The sequence below is a fragment of the Peromyscus maniculatus genome, chromosome 5 (genome assembly GCF_049852395.1).
Source record: "Peromyscus maniculatus bairdii isolate BWxNUB_F1_BW_parent chromosome 5, HU_Pman_BW_mat_3.1, whole genome shotgun sequence".
Classification (NCBI taxonomy): Eukaryota; Metazoa; Chordata; class Mammalia; order Rodentia; family Cricetidae; genus Peromyscus; species Peromyscus maniculatus.
This window is the reverse complement of record NC_134856.1, coordinates 128,258,618-128,281,824: the sequence shown is the minus strand read 5'-3', so window position 1 is coordinate 128,281,824 and position 23,207 is coordinate 128,258,618. Positions and strand designations below refer to the sequence as shown.

General features: G+C 38.3%; 1 protein-coding gene across 1 annotated transcript; it reads left to right on the top strand.

Moving 5' to 3' along the window:
- Positions 1-201: 201 nt before the first annotated feature.
- Positions 202-23,207, top strand: Dek (DEK proto-oncogene). The gene is made up of 11 exons (XM_076573268.1): positions 202-344; positions 755-914; positions 4,251-4,352; positions 4,590-4,699; positions 6,488-6,582; positions 7,491-7,611; positions 8,977-9,165; positions 18,754-18,892; positions 19,193-19,341; positions 21,348-21,416; positions 21,823-23,207. Exons 2-11 carry the CDS (start codon positions 764-766, stop codon positions 21,832-21,834), a joined length of 1,137 nt encoding a protein of 378 aa, XP_076429383.1. The 5' UTR covers positions 202-344; positions 755-763; the 3' UTR covers positions 21,835-23,207.

Genomic DNA, 23,207 nt, shown 5'->3' with positions numbered 1-23,207 from the left:
CGTCCAAGCCACGCTCGCACCGGCTAAGCCGAGCAGGATCCAACCCGGCCGGCAACCGGACCTGGTCCCCTTGCCGCAACGAGACCCTCGCTGCCCCGCCCGGGCTGCCCGCCGCCGCCGCCCCGCCCTCCCGCCGCCGCCGCCCCGCCCCCCTCCGCCCGCCCGCGCGCGCCAACTCCCAGCGCCGCGCGCTGATTGGCCGGCGCATTCCCGCTCTGCTTCCCGAACCGCCATTTTGAAAATCTTGTTGATTCTGAGGAACGGAGCGAGCGCGCGGCGGCGCGGGAACCTCGGCCCGCGCGCCTTCCTACTCCTCAGCGGCGGCCTCGTCGTGCGCACCCGCGGTGAGGACGGCAGCGGGGAGGCGCGGCCGCCGACCCCCCGCGGCCTGGCGGTGCAGCGGCGGGCAGGGACGCGGCCATTCGCACGGCGGCCCGGCGCGGGGGAGGGGACGCGCGGCGAGGCCAGGCTTTGGCCGGACTGGCCCGGCCCGGCCCGGGGCGGCGCAGGCCGGACGGGAGCGCGCGCGCGCGCTGGCGCGGGCGGGCGGGCGGCGGGATGGGGGAGGAGGGAGGGGAGGGCGGCGCGTTTTCCCGCCTCGGGCATCCCCGGGGAGGCGGGTGGAGTGACAGACGGGAGTCGGCGACTTGGAAGGGGGCTTCCCCCCGCTGGGCAGTGGCCAGGGTCGGTCGTGCGGTGCGAGCGAACGAGCGAGCGAGGGAACCGAAGCGTGCGGCTTCCTCCCCGCCCGCAGGCCCCCAGCATGTCGGCGGCGGCCCCCGCTGCAGAGGGAGAGGACGCCCGGGCGCAGCCCGCGTCCGAGAAGGAGCCCGAAATGCCGGGCGCCAGGGACGAGAGTGAGGAGGACGAGGAGGAAGAAGAGGACGACGACGAGGACGAGGAGGAAGAGAAAGGTGGGCAGGGACGCGCATCCCTCACGGGTGGATTTTTCTCATCAAAAGTTTTTTTTTTCTTCCTTCCAATCCCTTGGGAATGATTTTGCTTTTTTTTGGCGCTTACGGGCATCAAGTCGGAGTGGTTGGTTTCACGCGATTGATGGCGTGTATATTTGCTAACGATCAGTGGCAGGGAATCTGGGTTTTTGTTTGTTTGTTGTTTGTTTTTTGAGTGTCTGCCAGGGTTTCGATGCGAGTGTAGCTGAATTTTCGCGGTGTGCCTTCAGAACACTTCGTCATCCGGCAGGAAGTTTGTAAGTCTGAGATCTGCCTTTGACACCGGTGCTGTGTTGCTACGCGAGTGTTTTAATTGTGCTAATTTCATTCTGCAGCGTTTGCCTTTTGAAGTTACCCTAAGGTCCGTAATGTAACCTAACACCACAGGTACTTGTGCTAATCCTGGAAATGTTTTCCTATCTTCCACTGTACGTATCTGCTGATTTTTAAGTAAGGGTTCTTGTGGGAGCGTTTTCTTTGCCTGGGAATCGCCCGTGAAAGCTGCTACTGTTGGAGAAAGTAGTTTGAGACGAGAAAACTGAACTGAAAGTTAAAGCGAACCCACAGCTGTCTCGGTTTTGGAGCTAATTCTGCTCAAAGGAAGATGGTAATAGTCACCGTATTTGACTAGAGGCTGAGCTGTGAAGCCAACCTAGAGACGTGCAGGGGTATTTTGTCAGTTATCCAGGATGCTTGGTGCTGTCCCTTTACAGGTACACCAGTTTCCCGGAGAATCGGAATATCCAAGGCACAGTCATTCACAGCTTTCAGCACTAGTCCAGTCCAGCTTGACTGTGAAGATGGCCACAGCTCAGCCAGACTCGAGAGCAGGTCGCAGGGTTCAAGTGCTCTTCCCAAACTTATTTCTTTTTATAAATATAATATGGGCTAAGGAGACAAAGTATACTTTTTATTTGAAGTGGTACGTGCCCTAAGACCTTATGGGAGTGTGTCATTTAGGTACAGCACTGGCTTTAATTATAAATATTAATACGAATTATTTACATTACTTTTAGGTTATTTATAATATAGTAATTGGAAGCTGGCTGCAATATCAGTATTGTTAAGACTTTCTTAACACTTGTACCCCTGATATTTTACTTTTTTGTCTTCCTAGGGAGACAAAGTTAAGATACTAGGGTGGTGAGTTCCCTTGGGCAGAAAGAAATTGAGATGTTATGTAAATACACTATAAAAGGCCTAAGCAGTAATGTTTTGAAGGCTAACAACTCATAGAATCCTGGATTTTGTTGGTTTGCCCTTAACAGTTTCAGAACTAATTCATTATTATTACTCATTTTTCTCTTTTGAGGTATTTGGGATGCTGGAATTGTAAGTTTTTAATTCTACTTAGCCCAGAATCCTTAACCTTCAGTATAATGATGGAAAAGTGCATGACAGTGAGATTACAGAGGTCTGTGAACTAAGGCATTTTTAGCAGACTTGAGGGATTTGGGGAAGACGAGAGAAGCTGATCTGGAACTGTGACTCTCAGGTTTTGTCTGTAGGGTTTGAGTGATGCTGTTATTCTCTAGAAAAATACAGAAGTGAACAAGCTTGGAGATGATTATGAGGTCTTTTGGATGGGTTTGGGTTTCTGTAGGACATGGAGGAACTGTTCAGGTTACAGCTGGGCATGCATTAGTTTGAAAGCTCTGCTCCAGGGTTGGACTAAGTAATTATTAGTTTGTAGATCCTGATCCAAATCAAGTGAATGACTTAGATTAAGCAAGAGGAAATTGAGGATTATAGGAGCTGTTATAACATACTTATCTTTCTCCATTCTTCGAAACTCCTTATATCCCCAAATCTGAACTATCTTATAAAGCCTATGCTAATGTTTTGATCCTTTTTCCTCCCTGACCCTAAAATAATCCCTCTTCAACTCACAAAGCTTTAAGATTTATCTTTATTTCTATATATGAATGTTTTGCTTGCATGTATGTATGTATACCATGTGCATGGCCTGGTGCCCTCTGAGGCCAGAAGGTGCCTGATCATCCCTGGAAGTGGAGTTAGAGATGGTTGTGAGCTGCCATATAGTGCTGAGGATCAAACACTGGTCCTCTGAAAGAGCAGTGAGTGCTCCTAACTGCTGAGCCATGTCTCCAGTCCCTCACAAAGGATTTTGTGGTTTTTATTTGTTGTGTGTGGCAGGGATGGTGCATGTGAAGATCAAAAGACAAATTGAGGGAATCCGTTATCTTCCACCATATTATTTCTGGGGCTTAGGCCTCTGGGGTGTTGGACTTGGGTCACCACACTTGGCAGAAAGCACCTTTGCATGTCCAGCAGTCTGGCCAGGCAGGCTCACAAATTTTATATTTGTTACCTTTTTCTCTTCCCAAAGCTGACTACTGAATCCAGGGACTTGAGCATTTCAGACAGTCTATCACTGAGCTATATCCTTACCCTTATTTGTATTTTTCATAAAGCTCTTTTTATCATCTTTTACATTAAGTATAGTTTTCATTATACTAGTAGAAATTTAAAAAAATGTTTAATACCATTGTTTTGAGTATTAGGTACATTTTTGGACCTAATAGACATTCATTTGAATGAATGAGAAGACCTACAACAAAATATAGTTTGACTAGATTTCAATCAATAAGTAAGTAGTTTTTGATAAATGTAACAATGTTTTAAGCTTTATATATTATGTATTTCCTGGGTTTTTCTTAGAAGTCTAGACTAAACAGTATTTAACTTTGTCAGATTGACTCATGGCTGTCGTGAACATAATTATCAAACTACAAAGTAATGTCCAGCCAGCTATCTTACAGCAGGTACCAAAGTAACGTTAGATAGGAGAAATATGCTCTAGTGTTTATAATACAGTAGGATGACTGTTTAAAATAATTTATTACATGTTTGTGTGAAAAACTAGAAGAGTCCAAAGGCCCCCAAACAGAATGAAATACTAATCATTTTAACTAGTACATGTTAAATACATGTAAATACATTTCTCTTGTGTATCAAAAAGAAATAAGATTAGTGAGAAACTGATTTTTCATAAGTCAAATAACTAGATTTTAACAGTGATACATGTAATTGGATAAGAGTTTTTGTTATTTTAGGCTGGGTGCTTGACAAACTTAAGTAAAATGTTACTCTTAAAAAAATAAAAGCTTCCACAGTGTTTCATGTTTCATGTTATTTGCTTCTTAAATCATGCTCAGATGGAAAGTATGCTGTTGGGTATGGGAGATCTTTTCCCCCCCACGTGTTTATAAAGTTAACACATTATTTTAGCTTTTTGTTATTTAAAAAATTTTAAATTATTCAATTAATTCCTAGAAAAGAGCCTCATTGTGGAAGGCAAGAGAGAAAAGAAGAAAGTAGAGAGATTGACAATGCAAGTGTCTTCCTTACAAAGAGAGCCATTTACAATTGAACAAGGTAAGTTTATTCTATTTTCTTTTTACAGTGAAAATGCTCACTCAGGCAAAAAAGTGATTAACAAAAACTTGGTAATAGCAGCATACTTAGTGTTTAGGAAGTAGTGATCTATTTTGGCATAATATTATTTTCCTTATTAGCATAAAGTTATACAAACTATGCTGTGGGAATGATTTTCATTAAACTAACTGACTATTAAAGGCCTGGGTATTTAATTATGATTTTTTTTTTCCCCAGGGAAGGGTCAGAAACTATGTGAAATTGAAAGGATACATTTCTTTCTGAGTAAGAAAAAAACAGATGAACTTAGAAATCTACACAAACTGCTTTACAACAGACCAGGCACAGTAAGACGTTTGAAAACATCTTTACTATGTTTTTTGATACTTAATACATTTAAGATGCTTTATTATAGAGCCATAATTTTAAAACTGTAAGACTGATGATCAAGTTCAGTTTCTGTATAATACCAGTGAGTGAATTCAGACATGGACTGTTGAGTGACGTACTGTGGTAGAGTAGCTGGTTATTAACAAGGCAATACTTTGGGCTTTTATTTTTCCTCCCAGCTAGGGATAGAGTTCAGAGATAGATTGCTGATCTGCCATGCCCAAGGCTCTAAGTTGGGTCTCCAACAGCAGTACCACCAAAACAAAAAAGGAAATGAAATATGCTCCAAAATGAAAATCTGAATTATATAATACAATCTGTTGTGATTTTTAAAAAAAAAAAAAAAAAAACTGTATTAGAATAAATTTGTTTTTCAATGTTCTGGCCATTCACAATAAATATTTCCTTGTAGTTGAAACACCCATAAAAGTGGGTGGGGGTTGTTTGCCAGGTGATATGGTATTATGTTGCCCTAAATGTAACGACTTGAAAAGAAAGGGATTGTTTTGTTTGTATGGGTGTTTTGCCTACATGTCTGTCTGTTGTGTGCTTGGTGCCTAAGGAGGTATTTGGATCCCCTGGGTGTAGCTAGAGTTTTCCTGCCTTGCCCACAGTCAGGACAAATCTTTGTCACCCGCCAGTCCCATAGCCGCTCAGACCCAACCAAGTAATCACAGAGACTTATATTGCTTACAAACTGTATGGCCGTGGCAGGCTTCTTGCTAACTGTTCTTACAGCTTAAATTAATCCATTTCCATAAATCTATACCTTGCCATGTGGCTCGTGGCTTACTGGCATCTTCACATACTGCTTGTCCTGGAGGCGGCTGGCAGTGTCTCCTTCTGCCTTCCTGGTCTTTCTTTTCTCCTCTCTGTTAGTCCCGCCTCTACTTCCTGCCTAGCCACTGGCCAATCAGTGTTTTATTTATTGACCAATCAGAGCAATTTGACATACAGAACATCCCACAGCACCTGGGCTGGAGTTACAGGTGGCTGTGAGCTATCCACTATATAGGTGCTGGGAATGGAACCTGGCTCCTCTGGCAGAACAGCCAGTGGTCTTACGCTGAGCCATCTCTCCAGCCCATATAACTATTTGAAATCAGAAACTTTGCTTTGGGTTGTGTAAAACAAGTTAGGTGTTCTTAAGGCTGTCTGAAGCATGGTCTAGTTTGTTTTCACATGTACTAACCTCAGCTTGTACAACAATCCTAACTTACACATTCGCCTAACTAGTGAATGGCATTAACTTTTTGGAATAACTAAAATTACTTGCTTTTTAAAAAAATGGAGTGGTTGACTAGTAACTTTCTATACCCACCTAAGGAACAATTATGGTAACTTGCTAGGTGAAAATATATTCAGATCCAAACTTTCCAAAGAATTTAGTTGTAGAATTTTTGTTTTTTTTTTTTTTTTTTTTTGGTTTTTCGAGACAGGGTTTCTCTGTGTAGCTTTGCGCCTTTCCTGGAGCTCACTTGGTAGCCCAGGCTGGCCTCGAACTCACAGAGATCCGCCTGGCTCTGCCTCCCGAGTGCTGGGATTAAAGGCGTGCGCCACCACCGCCCGGCTAGTTGTAGAATTTTTGTAATGTTAACATCTTAGTAGCAGATACTTTTCAGGTTTATTGAATAAATCAATATTTTAATTTGGAAGACAGATCTGAAAATAAAGACATTATCTTTGAATTTTTTTTCATTTGTACATTACTGGATAGTAGCATTAACAATAACAAATATTTTCAGGTATCCTCATTAAAGAAGAATGTGGGTCAGTTCAGTGGCTTTCCATTTGAAAAGGGCAGTACCCAGTATAAAAAGAAGGAAGAAATGCTGAAAAAGTAAGTAATTTTTGTAAATATTGATTGGTTGATATGCTGTAAGCTTACCTTTAGTGTTTTAAAATGGTTGCTAACTTTAATTTAGGTGTCAGAATTTGACAAGTCTTTCATAGCATCAACTTGGGTTATTTTTTATGTTCTAGTAAATAGTGACTTAAAACTTTGAAAAGTTTTGCCGAGCGGTGGTGGCGCATGCCTTTAATCCCAGCACTCAGGAGGCAGAGCCAGGCGGATCTCTATGAGTTCAAGGCCAGCCTGGGCTACCAAGTGAGCTCCAGGAAAGGCGCAAAGCTACACAGAGAAACCCTGTCTCGAAAAACAAAAAAACAAAAAAAAAAACTTTGAAAAGTTTTAAATTTTCATTTTCCAGAAGATATAGGTAATCTCTCAGAATTCAAAGCTCATGAGGTTTGAAGGAAATGTAATAAAATGTATTTCTGTTCCCTGCTGTTACGCTTCTTATTAATGTGTTTTAAACTTTCTTTGCAAATAATTTCTTTGATGAGAAATTGTCATTTTTCCATAATGCTAACAAAGTGACACACTCTTAGAACTTTTGTTTATTAATTGACTATAGATAAAGAATTTAAGTAGAAATGATTAGGTCTTCATTAAGACATTGTAATGCTGAGTCACTAACCTAAACCATTTTCAAGTCCATGAATTTTTTAGTATTGGAAAGTTATGTAATTTTCCAGTGAGTTTACTTAAACCATTGGTAAATACTCGTTTTCTAATTAATGACTGTACACTGTGGTCAGGTGACTAAGAATAAGCTACAGGGAAATACTTGTTACTGCTATGGAAACAAACAGATCGATCTTGCTAGCTCTTGCCTCTTTGTAGCATCAAGAATACTTAAGAACTGGTGTGTAGTCACCTTGTTTTTTCCCTGCTTTCTGTTTCAGGTTTAGGAATGCGATGCTAAAGAGCATCTGTGAGGTTCTCGATTTAGAGAGATCAGGCGTGAACAGCAAACTAGTGAAGAGGATCTTGAATTTCTTGATGCATCCAAAGCCTTCCGGCAAAGTAAGGATTCGTTATTTACCATTTCAGTAAAATGGTTATTAACAGCCTTTTCTTTCTCTTACTGAAACAGTAATTTAACAACAGAATTGTGTTGATAGCCAGTGATGTCATTAGCATTTCAAATATATGCCTTTCATTGACAGAACTGCAATGTTTTCATAATATAAATCAAATAACATATTGTCCTTCTAATCAAATATGACTAGTACAAGATTAAGAAAAGTAGTCTGGTGGTTGTAGTGGCAGTGCATGCCTTTAATCCCAGCATTTAAGAGACAGAGGCAGGTGGATCTCCTGAGTTCCAGGATAGCTGGTGCTGTTACAGAGAACTCCTGTCTCAAAAAAGGGGGAGGGGGGGACAAAAGAAAAGTAGCTGGTGGTGATGCACATCTTTGATCCCACTTTAATCCTAGCACTGGGAAGGCAGAGGCAGGTGGGTCTCTGAGTTCAAGGCCAGCCTGGTCTACAGAAGGAGTTCCAGGACAGCCAAGGCTACCCAGAGAAACTCTGCCACCACCACCCCCCCCCCCCCAAAAAAAAAACCAGCAACAACAATGATTAAGAAAACTACCTAAATGTCACATAAGATACAAACCAGGGCTCGAGGATTGTCTGTCTGGAAGGCACTGGAATAAGGGAAATAGGTTGAGGAAATAATTATGTAGGACTGTTACATAGTTTTTAAATTTTAGAATTTAGCAAATACTCCTAAGAAAGCATTTAAAAATAAATTCATTGGCTGATCAAATTGTTTTCTTCGTGTGATTAGAAATGGATATGGTTTAACTGAATGTGTATAGCAAGTTACTTATTTCGTGCCTGTTATTACTTTCATAATTAACTTAGACGACATTTCTTGCATACCGAAGGATGTAACTGAGAACTTGGCATTACTGAAAGAGTTGGTACAGTTCATTTATAAATGTAGGATATAGAGTTGCTGATTCAGCTTTATTTCTCTGCATAGTTTCTTCCACTCCTTTGATTCATTAAAGCAAGAAACTCCTAGTAATGTCATCTTTAGTGCTTCTAAAAACGAATAAATTAAGTCTAATTTCAAATACTGTCTTGATCAAATGGAAATACTACCTGAACTCGTTACAATGCATTATTCTAGTCCTGTTTCAGAACCAAAAGTACACTTTGCAAATGGTTTTGCCAGGTGTTTACAAGACAATGAGAATACTGGTAATGCAGTTTTAGGTAGACTGACACATTTAAAGTTGATTTCTCTAAGCCTGTAAATACTTTCTGACGGAATTTGAGTTGAGAATTATCAAAAGTTGATTAATATAGAAATAACTCTTATTGATGTTACTGTTAATAAGTTCGTTTTTGTTTGTTTGTTTGTTTACATAAATAAAGCCATTGCCAAAACCCAAAAAATCCTCAAGCAAAGGTGGTAAAAAGGAACGGAACAGTTCTGGAACAACAAGGAAGTCAAAGCAAACCAAATGTCCTGAAATTCTGTCAGATGAATCTAGTAGTGATGAAGATGAGAAGAAAAATAAGGAAGAGTCTTCAGAAGATGAAGAGAAAGAAAGTGAAGAGGAGGTAAAATGTATTTTTTTAACTATTGTTTTCTGTCAAAGAGAGAAATATTCTTGCTATATAAATAAGCAGATAGTTCGATGTCAGTTCTTTTGTTTTGTTTTTTGGGACAGGGTTTCCCTGTGTAGTTCTGGCTATCCTGGAACTCTGTAGACCAGGCTGGCCTCAAAATTCACATAGATCCACCTGTTTCTGCTTCCCAAGTGCTGGAATTAAAGGTATGCACCACCACTGACCAACAATGTCGGTTCCTTTTCATTGTGAAGCTACATAAATAATTGACCAGGCTTATATCCCCCCATCAAACATTAAAGTTTGAAAACAGTTGAGTTTGTGACCTAGATTTGAAGTGCGCCTTGAGCTGGCTCTCACCATCTAGAGGAGGGGATGGTAAAGGAAGCAGCAAAACTGTACACTAACACAGAGGAGCGTGTGTTTTCTATTTCAGCATTTATGTGTGGGTTTTTGTCTACGAGTATGTCCTTGCACCACATACATTCTTGGTACCTGCAGCCGCCAGAGGATCACATCAGAATCCCCTGAAACTGAAGTTATATATGACAGTGAGCCCCCACCATGCTAAGAATTGAGTTTGGATCCTCTGGAAGAGCAGCCAGTGCTCTTAACCACTGAGCCATCTTTCCAACCCATGGGACCACATTCTCAAAAGATTTTTTTCATAGTATATTAATGTTTTATAATTGACCTGAACTGATTTAATTTGATGCAAAAAGTAAAGTGTTAAAGGTTGTCATTTTCCTCCAACTTTTTGGGAATTACTTAATGAGTAATGGCATTGAAGTTTATGTCACCTAAAAATGGAACATTTTCTGTTTGCAAATATTTGTAAAATGCTTCCAGAGTGCATACTAGGTAGGAGGAAAACTTAATTAGGACATTAAGCTTTTGCTATCTCCTCAGTCAAGGTCAGGGAAAGTAGTACAGAAGGTGAACATTCCTGTTCTTAATGATGTTTAGTATGCCATGTTTTATTGTTTTACTTTAGGGGTTAGAATTTATTCTCTATATAGAAGTGTATAGGTTTGATTAATCCTGGACTGGCATTATAGTCTAGATAATTCCTTGTGGGAAGCACCGCACAGTTGTAATAGCCAGTAATGTCTCTGAACACTAACAGATGTCTCTCATGTGGTCAGGAAGGATGCTTTTTATCTACTGAACACCACAAAATTAGAAGAATGAGGTAAATTATGGGGCTGGAACGTTGCTGAGTTGTTTAAGAGCTTGTATTGCTCTTGAAAAAGAACAGTTCCTGGTACCCAGGTGGAACTGCCTGTATCTCCAGCTCTAGAGGTTACAATATCCTCTTCTGGTTTCTGCAGGAACCTACACTCATCTACACATTCTTGCACAGACACACATGCATACCTATAATTAAAAATAAATCTTTTTTTTTAAAGATATGTAGCAAACTTATTTTATATAAATATGTTATTAGTATATATATTTGGCTTGAGAGACTTAAAATTCGTGCTAGTTTTAATGTCTGTTGCCCACAGAGGCCAGAAGAGGGTATTAGATCCCTTGGAATTGGAGTTATCCATGGTTGTGAGCTGCTGTATGGGTACTGGGAATTAAACCTAGATCCCTTGGAAGAACAGCTCGGCCATATCTCCAGCTCCTAATGTCAGAATATTAAAGGTACTCATGAAACTAAGTATGAGTACTTTCATAATGTGAGACCCTTTTTTTTTTCTACAAATCTTATAGATGCTTCATACATTTAAAAAATTTTTTAGTTATATGCATATGTGTGTCTGTGTATATGAGTACAGTGCCTTCTGAGGCCAGAAGAGGGCATCAGATACCCTGAAGCTGGAGTTACAGGTGATTGTAAGACACCTGGCATGGATGCTGGGAATTAAACTTGGGTCTTATAAAAGAACAGCAAGTGCTCTTAACCATTATGCCATCCCTCCAACCTCTACTGTATATTGGTGTGGAAAGAAGATGAATAATCTGAATGCTCAGATTTTATGGTTTGATACCTAAGAGGAAAACATGTTTATATGTACATACATAATTGTGACAGATTTGTGTATGGATGCCAGGGAGCAACCCTCAAGAGCCACTGCCCCCAAACCCTCATTTTTGAGACAGGATCTCAGTATATAGCACTGACTAGCCTGGGTCTCACTCTGTAGACCACACTGGCCTTGAACTTACAAAGATATACATGCCTTTTCCCTTCTAGTGGTGAAATCAAAGGCATACACCACCACACCCTGTCTCCATCCGTTTTGAGAAAGGGTCTTAAACTGGCACCTGGACCATACCAACCAACTAGGTTAAGCTGGCTGGCCAGGAAGCCCCAGGGATTCTCCTCCATCTCCTAGCACTAAAATTGTAGCCATTGCATCACTGTGCCTGGGTGGTAGGGTTTAAATTCAACCCTTTATGCCTATGTGGCATGAACTGTTTCACCAGTCCCCATAATTTTAAACTAATTATTTTTCTTGTTCAATATTTTGCTCATTTACCATGTGTCCTTAACTGTTTCTTAAATATTAAGCACAAATCATGAAAAGTTAAATTATGAAAAGTCATTGTGAAATATAAACTTTGTTTTTTGTTTTGTCTTTGTAAAACATGAGGTTTGGAAACTGGGTTCAAATCCCTGTTCTCCCCTGGTTTTTCACTATATGACTTGGTGCAAATTACTTAATCTCTCTACTCAATCTCCCATTAGTAAAATTGGAAGCAACCTCATAGGGCCATATTAAATGACTTTAAAGTGCCTGGCAACATATATTCTGCATTAGTTGATATTATTATTACTATTAGAATCTTAGCCAGGCATGGTAGCACTTGCCTTTAATCCCAGCACTGTGAGGCGGAGGCCCCCTGCTCTACAGAATGAGTTTCAGGACAGCGAGAATACACAAAGAAACCCTGTCTCAAAGGCTCCCCGTTCCCCCAAAAGAAGACATGTTATTCCAAGTACCATTTCTAAATCTAGTCTTGTTGCCAAGATAAAGTTTAGGAAGAAGCACAGGTGAACTATTCCAATGTAAATCAGAGTTTTTCTTTCTCCAGTGACATAAACTAGGAAATCCAGGTCAAATGATGGAAATCCATGGAGGATAAAGAAGAAAATGGTTTGTGTACATTAAGTACATCAAATCATGCCATATGAAAATATAGGGGGATTTTTTTCTGCATGAGTTTGTCCTGACAGGCTGTATAAGACACAATTCCAATAAAGTTTATAGACTTCTTAGTAAATTTCCTCTCCAGTAAAACTAATTTTATGCAGGGTTGTGGTGGCGCACACCTTTAATCCCAGCATTCAGGAGGCGGATCTCTGTGAGTTCAAGGCCAGCCTGGTCTACAGAGCGAGATCCAGGACAGGCACCAAAACTACACAGAGAAACCCTGTCCTCGAAAAAATGAATAAACAAGAACAAAAGACTAATTTTATATTGCTGTAAAAGCCCTTTAAATTTACAACTGCTTCAAATACTTTATGGCTGATTTAGTTTCTGTGAAAGTTCTAATTGACATAGAAAGGAAGGAATAGTATCTTATGACATTATTTTCTCCCATTTTTTTTTAACAAACATGCAGTGTATTATACTTATTAACACCTCCCATTACCCTCTAGTGTCCATCTTTCCTTCTGAAACCTTCCCACCTAGTTTCCCAGTGATTAGATTAAAAAAAGACTCCTCCTCCAGAAACCATTAATCATCATTAGCTCCTAAAAAGGATGGATGATGGGCTTTGTGGTCACCTCTCTCCATGGTGAAGTTGGAGGGCCAGTCTTGTGAAGGTATTCATAGCTGCTGTATGTTCATGGTTGCAATGGTAGTGTCTTGTCTGGATGGCTGTATTTCATGACACTCATCCCCATCCTCCAGCTCTTGAAGTCATCCTGTTCTTTCTTCTGTAATGTTCCCTGAGCCTTAGGTGGGAGTTGACACAGATGTCCCATTTAAGGGTGGGTGCTCATCTCTTTTTCTGTACTTTGACCAGATAAGACTCATTGCATTAACTGTTATCCTCTGCAAAAAGGAGCTTTTCTGCCTGCCCTAGGCTGAGAGCTGCAGAAATCTGGGTATAAGCACAAATACTTAACATGCAGTTTGACTACATATTCATGTAGATAAACATTAGTAATGTGGGCTCTTCAGCCGTGGGCTCTTGACCAGGTTTTTACATTGTCAGGTGTATGATCCTTCCTTTGTTGTGGGTTCTCAGACCAGTTCATCTGCAGAATAGTTTTGCCATCATTAGTGGGCATATGTTGCCTGATGAATTGCTATTGTGGTGCACCTGTGTTCTGTAGCAGAGTAATAGCTGATGTGTTTTCTCCCAGTAGTCTTCATATCTTCTAACAGTAAACATTAGCTGGCAGGGAGGTAGTGAATTTCCAGTTCAGTCCATCTTGATTTCTTTGTGTCCTAATCAGTTAATCATGATCAGAGTTTAATGGTTTTATGTCTAAAGACAAGAACAAGCAACACGCTGTCTTATGGTGTTTGCCTTTTTCCCTTGGAAGGGATACCTTTAACAAGAGGCTCTGTCTGTGACAGTGACCAGAACGTTGTTCACTGTTTAGCTGTGAGCTACGATCCAGGTGTTAATACTTCTCTTCTAGTGGCTGCTACACTGCAAATCTGATGTGGATTTACATCTTTTTTGGAAGCTATATTACATTTCCTGACTTCATAGGAAAAAGACAGTAAAAAGTGGGTTTGTTGTTCATTTAGACATTCTACAACTCAGAGAAACCTGCAGTTACAATTTTTGTCAGATGGTTTTTTTAGTTGTTGAAAAAAATTGATAGTGGTAGGATGTGGACATACATGTTTTGCTGTTCCTTAATAATGCTTTTAGAAACTAAGAAACTTCATAATTTGAATGGAGAAAATTACAAAACCGAGTAATCTATTTAATCTTTCGTTGGAAATCAAAGTTGAAAGGCTGCCTTGATAAAAATCCATTTACACTTCATCATTTTGTGAACCCTAACTAGAATTGTACGTTTCTTCTTCTTCTTTTTTTTTTTTTTTTTTTTTTTTGGTCATTCTGGGTTTTCTCAACCAAGTTAGAAGAATCCTGTATTTTAAAGTAATTTTTTATTTTGTTCATCTGTTCACCCAGTACAACCTTTCTGCTGTGAGGACAGAATTCTGGCTCTGTGACAGGCGTCTTTTTTGGTGACCCTCCTTCAAGAGCCCTGCTGCCTATAACAGATAGGTAAGCCCTGTTCTCACAAGATTTTTGGGTTTTTGGCAAAAAGTGCTTGTGCCATTTTTCGATTCTACATGGAAAATCCTCTTCAATTTTTTGAAAATTTATCTTATTAATCTTAATCCTTTGGGTTGGAGAGATAGTTCAGCCGTCTGGAGCATTTGCTGCTCTTCTAGTGAACTCAAGTTCAGATCCCAATACTACTATCATATCAGGCAGCTAACACCGTGCCTGTAACTCCAGCTCCAGGGATCAGATACCATCTTCTGGCCTCGGGGTACCCTGTACACACACACACACACACACACACACACACACACACACACACACACACACACCTTAGAAGAAAAGTTAGATTGGAAACAAGCTCTTTCTGTATTTTTTCCCCTTTGAAACTTGTTACTTAATTTTTTTCACATTCATTTTGTAAAACAACCCAGTCTTAACATCTGTTTGATTAAATTATAAAGGTGTCTATTAAGAATCTTTCACAGCTAGGTATGATGGCACACGCCTTTAATACCAGTACTCGGGAGGCAGAGGCAGGTGGATCGCTGTGAGTTTGAGGCTATCCTGGTCTACAGAAGGGAGTTCCAGAACAGCCAAGATTACACAGAGAAACCCTGTCTCAAAACAGACAACAAAAAATCTTTCACATCTTAAATTTCATTAATTTTTAACTCTTGTTTGTCTTTCGAGGAATAAGAAGTTTACTTTCATTTATATAGTTTTAGCATTATTGTGATCCTTTTTATTTTTTTTCTTAAAGTGTTTTATTTCTTGTTGGCCTTGAACTTGTAAGTTGTATTGCCTCAGCCTCCCTAGTTTTGAGGATTGCAAGAGTACTCTTGATGGTTTGATACAATGGTCTTGCCTTCCCTTTCTCAACTATACAGTCTATACATGTAAATTACACCAGAACATAGTGATGTTGCAAATCAAGAGGCTGTGTGTGGCTTAGCAAGATGACTAAAAACTTAAACTTTAGGATTGGTAGAAATTTTTAAAGTTTATCTAGTTTTCAAAACTTTTATAATTATATAGCAATTACTTAACAGTAGTTCTAAGCTCTGTAGTAGCGATTAAGACATTATTAACAGTCTTTTGCCATATATATCCTTATATATTTTAGTGAGTGAGAGGATTAGCCACATAGTATTAAGAGGAAAAAGGGTATAGTCAAATGTAACTTAAGGAATGAATGAGCCAATACACATCTGTTTTTAGTACTGCTTTCTAAAATAGAAAAAGATCTATATTTAGCATATAGCAAATAGGCTGTGATATACCAGTTAGTTTGTTACTGTAATTTAGTTATATAGTTTCATCCCTAGCTTAAAGGAACACATAGGTGAGTGGGTTTTATTCTTCCAAGAACTAATATAGGTCACATTTGCTTCTTAGTAGCTTTAAGGTGTTTATTTACTTTACTACTGCATTTAACTCATCATGAGTTAAAGAATTTGGTTTGATTTTTGTTAGTTTTGTTTTGAGCACGAGATTGTGTGGATGCAGCATTATGAAAATGCATTTTTCTTTCCTCTTGAACTTTCCCTGACCCCCAAGCTTTGGGAGGTTGGGATTAATGACTTACAGGCCAAGTATTGTGGGAATGGGAAGGAATCAAATTGATAGCATTGTGAGATGTTTAAGGGCTTGATCCTTTAGGTGGCTTTAGATTCTTAAGGTTTTCATAAGGATTGAAATTTAAATAGATGTGGTTAACTTGCCTTCTCAGCTGTCCCACTGTTTATCTTTACCTCCAAATACCAGTGACCTTCATTTGCCTCAACTGCTAAAACTGTGTCCATTGTTTCCCAAAACTGAGATGTTTGAAATGCTTGTCTTTTCCAGAATCACCTGTACCTAATAACTTCATTTTCAGGATAGGTGAAATGATTCTTAACATTTGTAGAGCTAAAGACAGGATGTGAGTTCATCAGCTATTTTACTGTGCCCAAGATGTTGGGTAACCAACTAAGTTGGAGCTTGTTGGTTCACTGTTCAGTTTTCAGTATTTCCTAAGTCATCAAGTCTAAATCAGTGTCTACCTGAAGCGTGTCACAAAATTCACAACTGATTAATGAAAATGAGTGAAACCAACTATAAACTTAAGGGAATTAAGATGTTTGTGAGTCAAGTCATGTCTACCATAATGTGATAAAGTGATGTGTCAGGGTTAGTGAGGTGTCACTTTTATAATTTCCATTCTGTAATAGATAACAGAAACTTATTTACAATATCCAATTTTAGGGGAAATTGGTTTGCATACTAGAGGAACTTCTAAATCACAAAAGGAAGCACTTGGTAGCAGTGGTGGATGATATTGTTTCCTATGTGCCAGGAGGCATCATTAAAAGTATTTTTACGCCAGGCGTTGGTGGCGCACGCCTTTAATCCTAGCACTCGGGAGGCAGAGCCAGGCGGATCTCTGTGAGTTCGAGGCCAGCCTGGGCTACCAAGTGAACTCCAGGAAAGGCACAAAACTACACAGAGAAACCCTGTCTCAAAAAACCAAAAAAAAAAAAAAAAAAAAAAGTATTTTTACAAGCTGTACACTAACCCCCCCCCCATAAAGACTTAGATTGATTCCTTTATTTGATAAGGGGGGAGAATAGGGCCTCAAGACCCTGCACTCTGAACTATAATTTATCTTGTTGTATAGTACTTTCGTGGTATGATTGTGCTCTTATAGAAATTTTGGTAATCAACAGTAGGCTAGTTGTCTTTTGTAAAAGCCACGGGATGTTATCTTTTCTGGAAGATGGTGTTAAGTATAGAAAGATGTATGTTTGTCCAGAAGGAGCATTTTATAAGAGTGGCTTCATTTCCTCCTCTACTCCCTTATCACCACAGATGTTTATACTTTATCAAGCCACTAACTTGTACCAATTATTAGGTTTAATATTAATCATATTGTGTATGCCTTCTAAAAGTTTAATCATAAACTTAGATTACGGCCCTGGAAATGTTGTAAATACCTAATGTAATGCGATTGAGTAGCAGTGCAGTGTGTTGTTTCTGTTGCTTACTTTTCACAACCACTTGGGTAGTATAGTTTCTTATACTTAAAAGTCCAGGTTTCATTAGACTTTGACTGAAGAGTGATACTGAATATTTGATTCTGTGTAATAAGAGTATTGATACAACAGCTGAACCTTTATTATTCCCTTTAAGAGCCTACTGCAGTTTATATGAACTAGGTGGGCATCTAATTAAAAAATATTAGTTTAAGTTAGTCATGGGAAAACTAATACTAGTCATTGGTACTGCTTGGTAAAGCTCCCATATTTTATCAGCTTCTTAATACCACTTATATACTGGTAGTAGCTGGCAAACTAGAAAGGTTTGCTAGTACCCAGCCAACAGAATATTACTGAGTTAATACAGGGTGAGTCTAGGTTTATATAGATATTTGCAATGGTAATATAACGAAGAAAAGACACACTAAAAATTGAATTAACTCCACTTAGCTATAATAGTCTGAGTCTTCCTAGATTTTAAACAAATTGATATGAAGGACAGGTTGAACACAGTATTTGTCTTTAAGAGTTAAGTGAGCTGTAACATACCTGTAATGTAAGGCTCTAGTGGCCAAGACAGAAAGAGCATTCAAGACTGGTCTCGGTATGTATTGTAGCAGTATCTTAGAAACAACAAAAAGCTGATTGTGATGATGTAACTCCAAAGTCAAAAGTGTAAAACATCCTGTCTAGCTATATGTGATAGTTTCAATGTATAAAGATGAGAATTTATCTTAGGTTCTTTTGTAATGTGGAATACTTTGCTTTGGGAATGTTAATTAAATGAATAATTAATTCTTCCTAGTTTCAGAGACTTAAGTTGAAATAAAGTACTTACGAGCTGTAATTTGGACACTAATTTATGTCCAGCATTTAGCTTTTGTTGAATCTGTGTATTGGTGCTTAAGAGCATGTACTCTGGAGTCAGGTCTATGTTTGAGTCTTAGCTTGTAGTAATATGATTATGAACAAGATGACTTCACTGAGTCTGTTTCCTCATATATTCACAAAGTTTTACTGAACAACTGCTGTGTACCAGGACCTATTAGAAGTTATGGCTTTATCAGTGAACACAAGGGATAAAACCTTGTCTCTCTGTAGCTTGGTTTTAGTTGGGGGAAGAGAGTAGGAGACAGTAAATAGTATTTATATTTTGAATTATATGTCAGCTCCAATTAAATGGAATAATGTAGATGACTTTTTTACATTGAAATAAAGTGTTAGGGCACAATTCCTCTCAACAGTTGATAATTAGTAATGTTTAAGCTGTGATAGCTAGTGTTTACTGTAAGAAAGCAGAGAGAAGAACAGTAGTGACTCATTCATATGTGTGCTTTCCTTTCCTTTCTAGCAACCACCAAAAAAGACATCTAAAAAAGAAAAAGCAAAACAGAAAGCTGCTGCTAAAAGTAAAAAGTCTGTAAAAAGTGCTAATGTTAAGAAGGCAGATAGCAGCACCACCAAGAAGAATCAAAACAGTTCCAAAAAAGGTACATTAGAAATGATGACAGCAATTGTTAGGAGCACTATATGCTTGTACACGTTTAAGTATGTATGGAAGACAGTAAACTGAAAGAACATTGGGGAGAAGTAGCATGCCAGTTTTCAAAGCTAAAAAATTTTCAGTGCATGCTTTATATGTAATTTTTAGGTAAATTTTTATTTTAAAATTAAAACTAAATGATTTATCACTGGGAAGGGCTTATGTTCTCTTGAAAACTTAAAAATTTCCCCTTGTCTTATACCTTGGTATGCAAAAAATTATTCACACTGGGTATCTTAACTTTTAGAGTCTGAATCTGAAGATAGTTCTGATGATGAACCATTAATTAAAAAATTGAAAAAACCACCTACAGATGAAGAGTTAAAGGAAACAGTGAAGAAATTACTGGCTGATGCTAACTTGGAGGAAGTCACAATGAAGCAGATTTGCAAAGAGGTGATTGGGGGCACGTGTTCTAGTTATTACCCTCTGACTTTATGGAGTTTTTCATCCATTTAATTTGAAACATCTTTTTGTGTATTCATTCAGAGAGTATTGATTAAATTACTATTTCAGATCCTCTTGAGGGTACTGGATACTGTAGTAATTATAAAATAGTCACGCTTCTCTGACCTAAACATTTTTATAAATAGTCAATAAAATTAAAATGATAGGCTTCACAGCCCAGACTTCCTGATGTGGAAACTTAGTGATGTGGAAATCTTAGTATCACTAGATTGTATTGGTTTAAAGAGAATCTTAGGAGTCTCCTTACTCCCTTCTTAGTGTGCTGAAGACTGTGCCAGATTATTAACTTAAATTTCTCTGGAATTCTTGTAATGCTTCTCAGGAAATAAAATGTGTTAGTCTTGCCAGGCGGTGGTGGTGCACGCCTTTAATCCCAGCACTCGGGAGGCAGAGCCAGGCGGATCTCTGTGAGTTCGAGGCCAGCCTGTGCTACAATTGAGTTCCAGGAAAGGCACAAAGCTACATAGAGAAACCCTGTCTCAAAAAACCAAAAAAAAAAAAAAAGTGTTAGTCTTGAATGAGTCATTGTCCATATTGTAGGTATAGTTGGAGATTTAGAAATCTAGTTTCTTTTGATTAAAGTTTAATTTGAAATACATCAGAGGTAAAATAGTCTATGCTTTTATTGAATTTATTTTTTTAATTAGATAATTCAACTGAGCCTTTACTACATGCCAAGCTAAGACTAGGTGTTAGGAGAGAAAGCAGAGAAGTCATTACTTGTCTTTAAATATGCCTGCAGTTAGTGAGGTAGAGGAAAATATTCCATCAGAGGGCTGTGTGTGCAAACTGTTGGAACACTTTGGTAGGAGTACAACACCACAGAACATTCCTACCTGGGAATGGGGGCCAGGGCTTGAAAGAATATGGAAAAGCATCTAGAATTAATCACTGAGTCCCAAAATACTAAAATAATAATAAGTAAATTAAATAATAGAATAACAAAATAATAAACCTTTTCTCTACAGCAGTGGTTCTCAACCTTCCTCATGCTTCAACCCTTTATTTAATATACTTAACATTGTGACGCCCAGTCATAAAATTATTTTTGTTGCTACTTCATAACTACAATTTTGCTACTGTTATGAATTGTAATGTAAATATCTGTTTTCTGATGGTCTTAGGTGATTCGTGTGAAAGGGTCATTCAACTCCCAGGTTAAGAACCACTGCTTTATTGTTGAACAATGACAGAATCACTGAAATAATGACTGTAAGAAGCAGTAATTTGGGGAGGGGATGGGAGGACGGAAGAGAGGGCGATCTGTGGTTGGTGTATAGTAATTTATAATGCAGCTACACCTATTCATATTGGTAGTATACCTACTTATATGAATATATCTATCTCATACATCTGCACAGTTGCATAGTTGTAACAGAAGACTGACTAGCAAAGCCCCAAACATTTTCTTGCTTGTCCATTTATAGTAAAAGTTTTATAGGCCCTAAATGAGGATAAGAGTTCAGCTGCAGGGTACTTGCAGACTTCAGTATGAGTTCAGACTGGGAGATAAGCAATCATAGATTTGAGACTAAAAAAGTTGGGGGCAAGTTAGTTTAAATTCTAGGAGTAAAGCACTCATGAGACTATTTGGATTTTCATGATTAAGAGGATTGAGTATAGAGTAGAGAGGTTGGAGTTCAAACTGTAGAATCCTAAGCAGAATATTGGGTGCTATGGAGACTAGGACCTCTTAAAAGACACTCCACAGGTAGCCTGTCAATATTTCCTACCTGTGTTTTTGATTCAGTACTACTTTGAAGTTGTAAAGCACTGAGAATGTCTGTTGACTTTGTTGCTTTGAATACAGTATTATTAAATGTCATTTGCAGGTGCAAGTCTGTAGTGAACCAGAGAACATTTAAAATCTACATGTTTACTTTTAATTCAAAGACAGTATTACAGACTTTTAAATCTGCTTTTAATGTTTTTAGGTATATGAAAATTATCCTGCTTATGATTTAACTGAGAGGAAAGATTTCATTAAAACAACTGTAAAAGAGGTAAATATTTCCTTTTTCCTACTTGGCATAGAAACCAAAAGTTTATCAAATTGCATTTTTTTTTTTTGACTATTCATTTCAGTGAAAAAAAATCACAATTTGATGCCCCAGGGTTGTTAATAAACATAGATGAGGAACTATATTTAGTAAGTTTGAACAGTTTTGATAGAACCTTAGCTTAGACTAAGATAGGTTCATAGTGCACGTGGTAGCTTTGTATTTCTGAGGTACTTACTAGCTTCAGGGCAAATCACTCCAAGGCCCAAGGTCAGCAGTAACCACTGTTTCATATTTAGCTCACCTGATTTCCCAAGGTCACATTAATATGATATGTAAGATTTTATGATGTATGCATACTTGATTTTGTGTGTTGGGTATGGTAAAGCGGTTTTCTTTTTTATTGCAGCTAATCTCTTAAGCTAGAGGACAGATGGCTTGTTCTAAGATTTGAAGATACGATTTATACCAGCAAAGAGAATGTATTTTCTTTTTTAAGTCTATTGTTGGTAGAACTCGCTGCTGACCCTTTTGAGTGTTACATATATTTGAGCTTGCTGTTTTAAATTGCGTTTCCTTGCAGTTTTCAGTTTAAAGTCTTGCATGGCAGTAAATGTTCCTTGCTTTTTATAGTTGTACGTTTTGGATTTCTTTATTGTAAGGTCATAGATTTCTGGACTGGACGAATTTTAGTGCACTTAATGTTAGCTTAAGACCCTTTTAATTGAAGCAAAAACTATTATAACCAGCATTTATACGTGCAGAGACTATTGCAGTATTTAGTATATGAGATATTTTGAATACACCTTCTGTCAGTGTGAAAACGTAGTGGCAGTTTCTTCATCATATTAGAGCACAGCTGTTCAGATGACCGAGTTGGAACTTTTCATGCATGCGTATATATGTCAGGTTGTCAGCATGACAGAAGTGACAGATGTTATTTTTGTATTTTTAAAAACCAATTTGTTGTATATAATTTTTTTTTTTAAATTTCTTTTGTGCAGATCAATTTTTAAACTCATGTAGGTAGATGTCTTTACACCTGTAACTAAAGAATGTCAGTGTTCAGCCAGGCAGCATAACAGAGCAGTTAGTTCAGTGCTGCAGCACTGAAGGACTGTCCAGTTCTGCTTTGCCCTGAAAGTGTCATCAATTTTGTGGTATGTTAAAAGTGTCATAGAAATTTTATATTGAGGATAAACCAAAATCAACACATCCGAGTTTCAAAAACTGGGGAAGGGTGAGCCCACTTGGCTTATATATAAGTGAACTTTGACCATATAAATATTAGATACCTGACTTCATAATTATGATTGAAAGTATCATCAGATGTAATGCCAGAAGATAGTATAAAAGTATCAATCAGATGGTAATGCCGGCAATGTAGGTATCTTTGAAAGTATTTCTCAAAAACCATACATTAAATTTCTTTGAAGAAAGTATTATGGAATCAAGGCTGTTTGATTTTAAATTTTGGTCAATCAAGATTTTTAGGTGATAAACATGGACTGTCCCTGAATTTAAATTTTGTCTTTTGACTGTCCTGATAACTTATTTCTGAATTATAAAAATAAGCTGCTTGACAATTGATGTACCAACTGAGTGTTTAATTTTCACAGCATAAATCAAATATATTAAAAATAATGTTGAACATTAACAGGTATTTTCACATATTCAACTTGAGTATGCTTAGAGTGAAATGGAGGAAGTAACTAAATGGGGACTAAAAATTGGCCTTTACTTTTAAATAATTTGTTATAAATCTTGGCAATAAAGATAAATTGATGTTTTAAA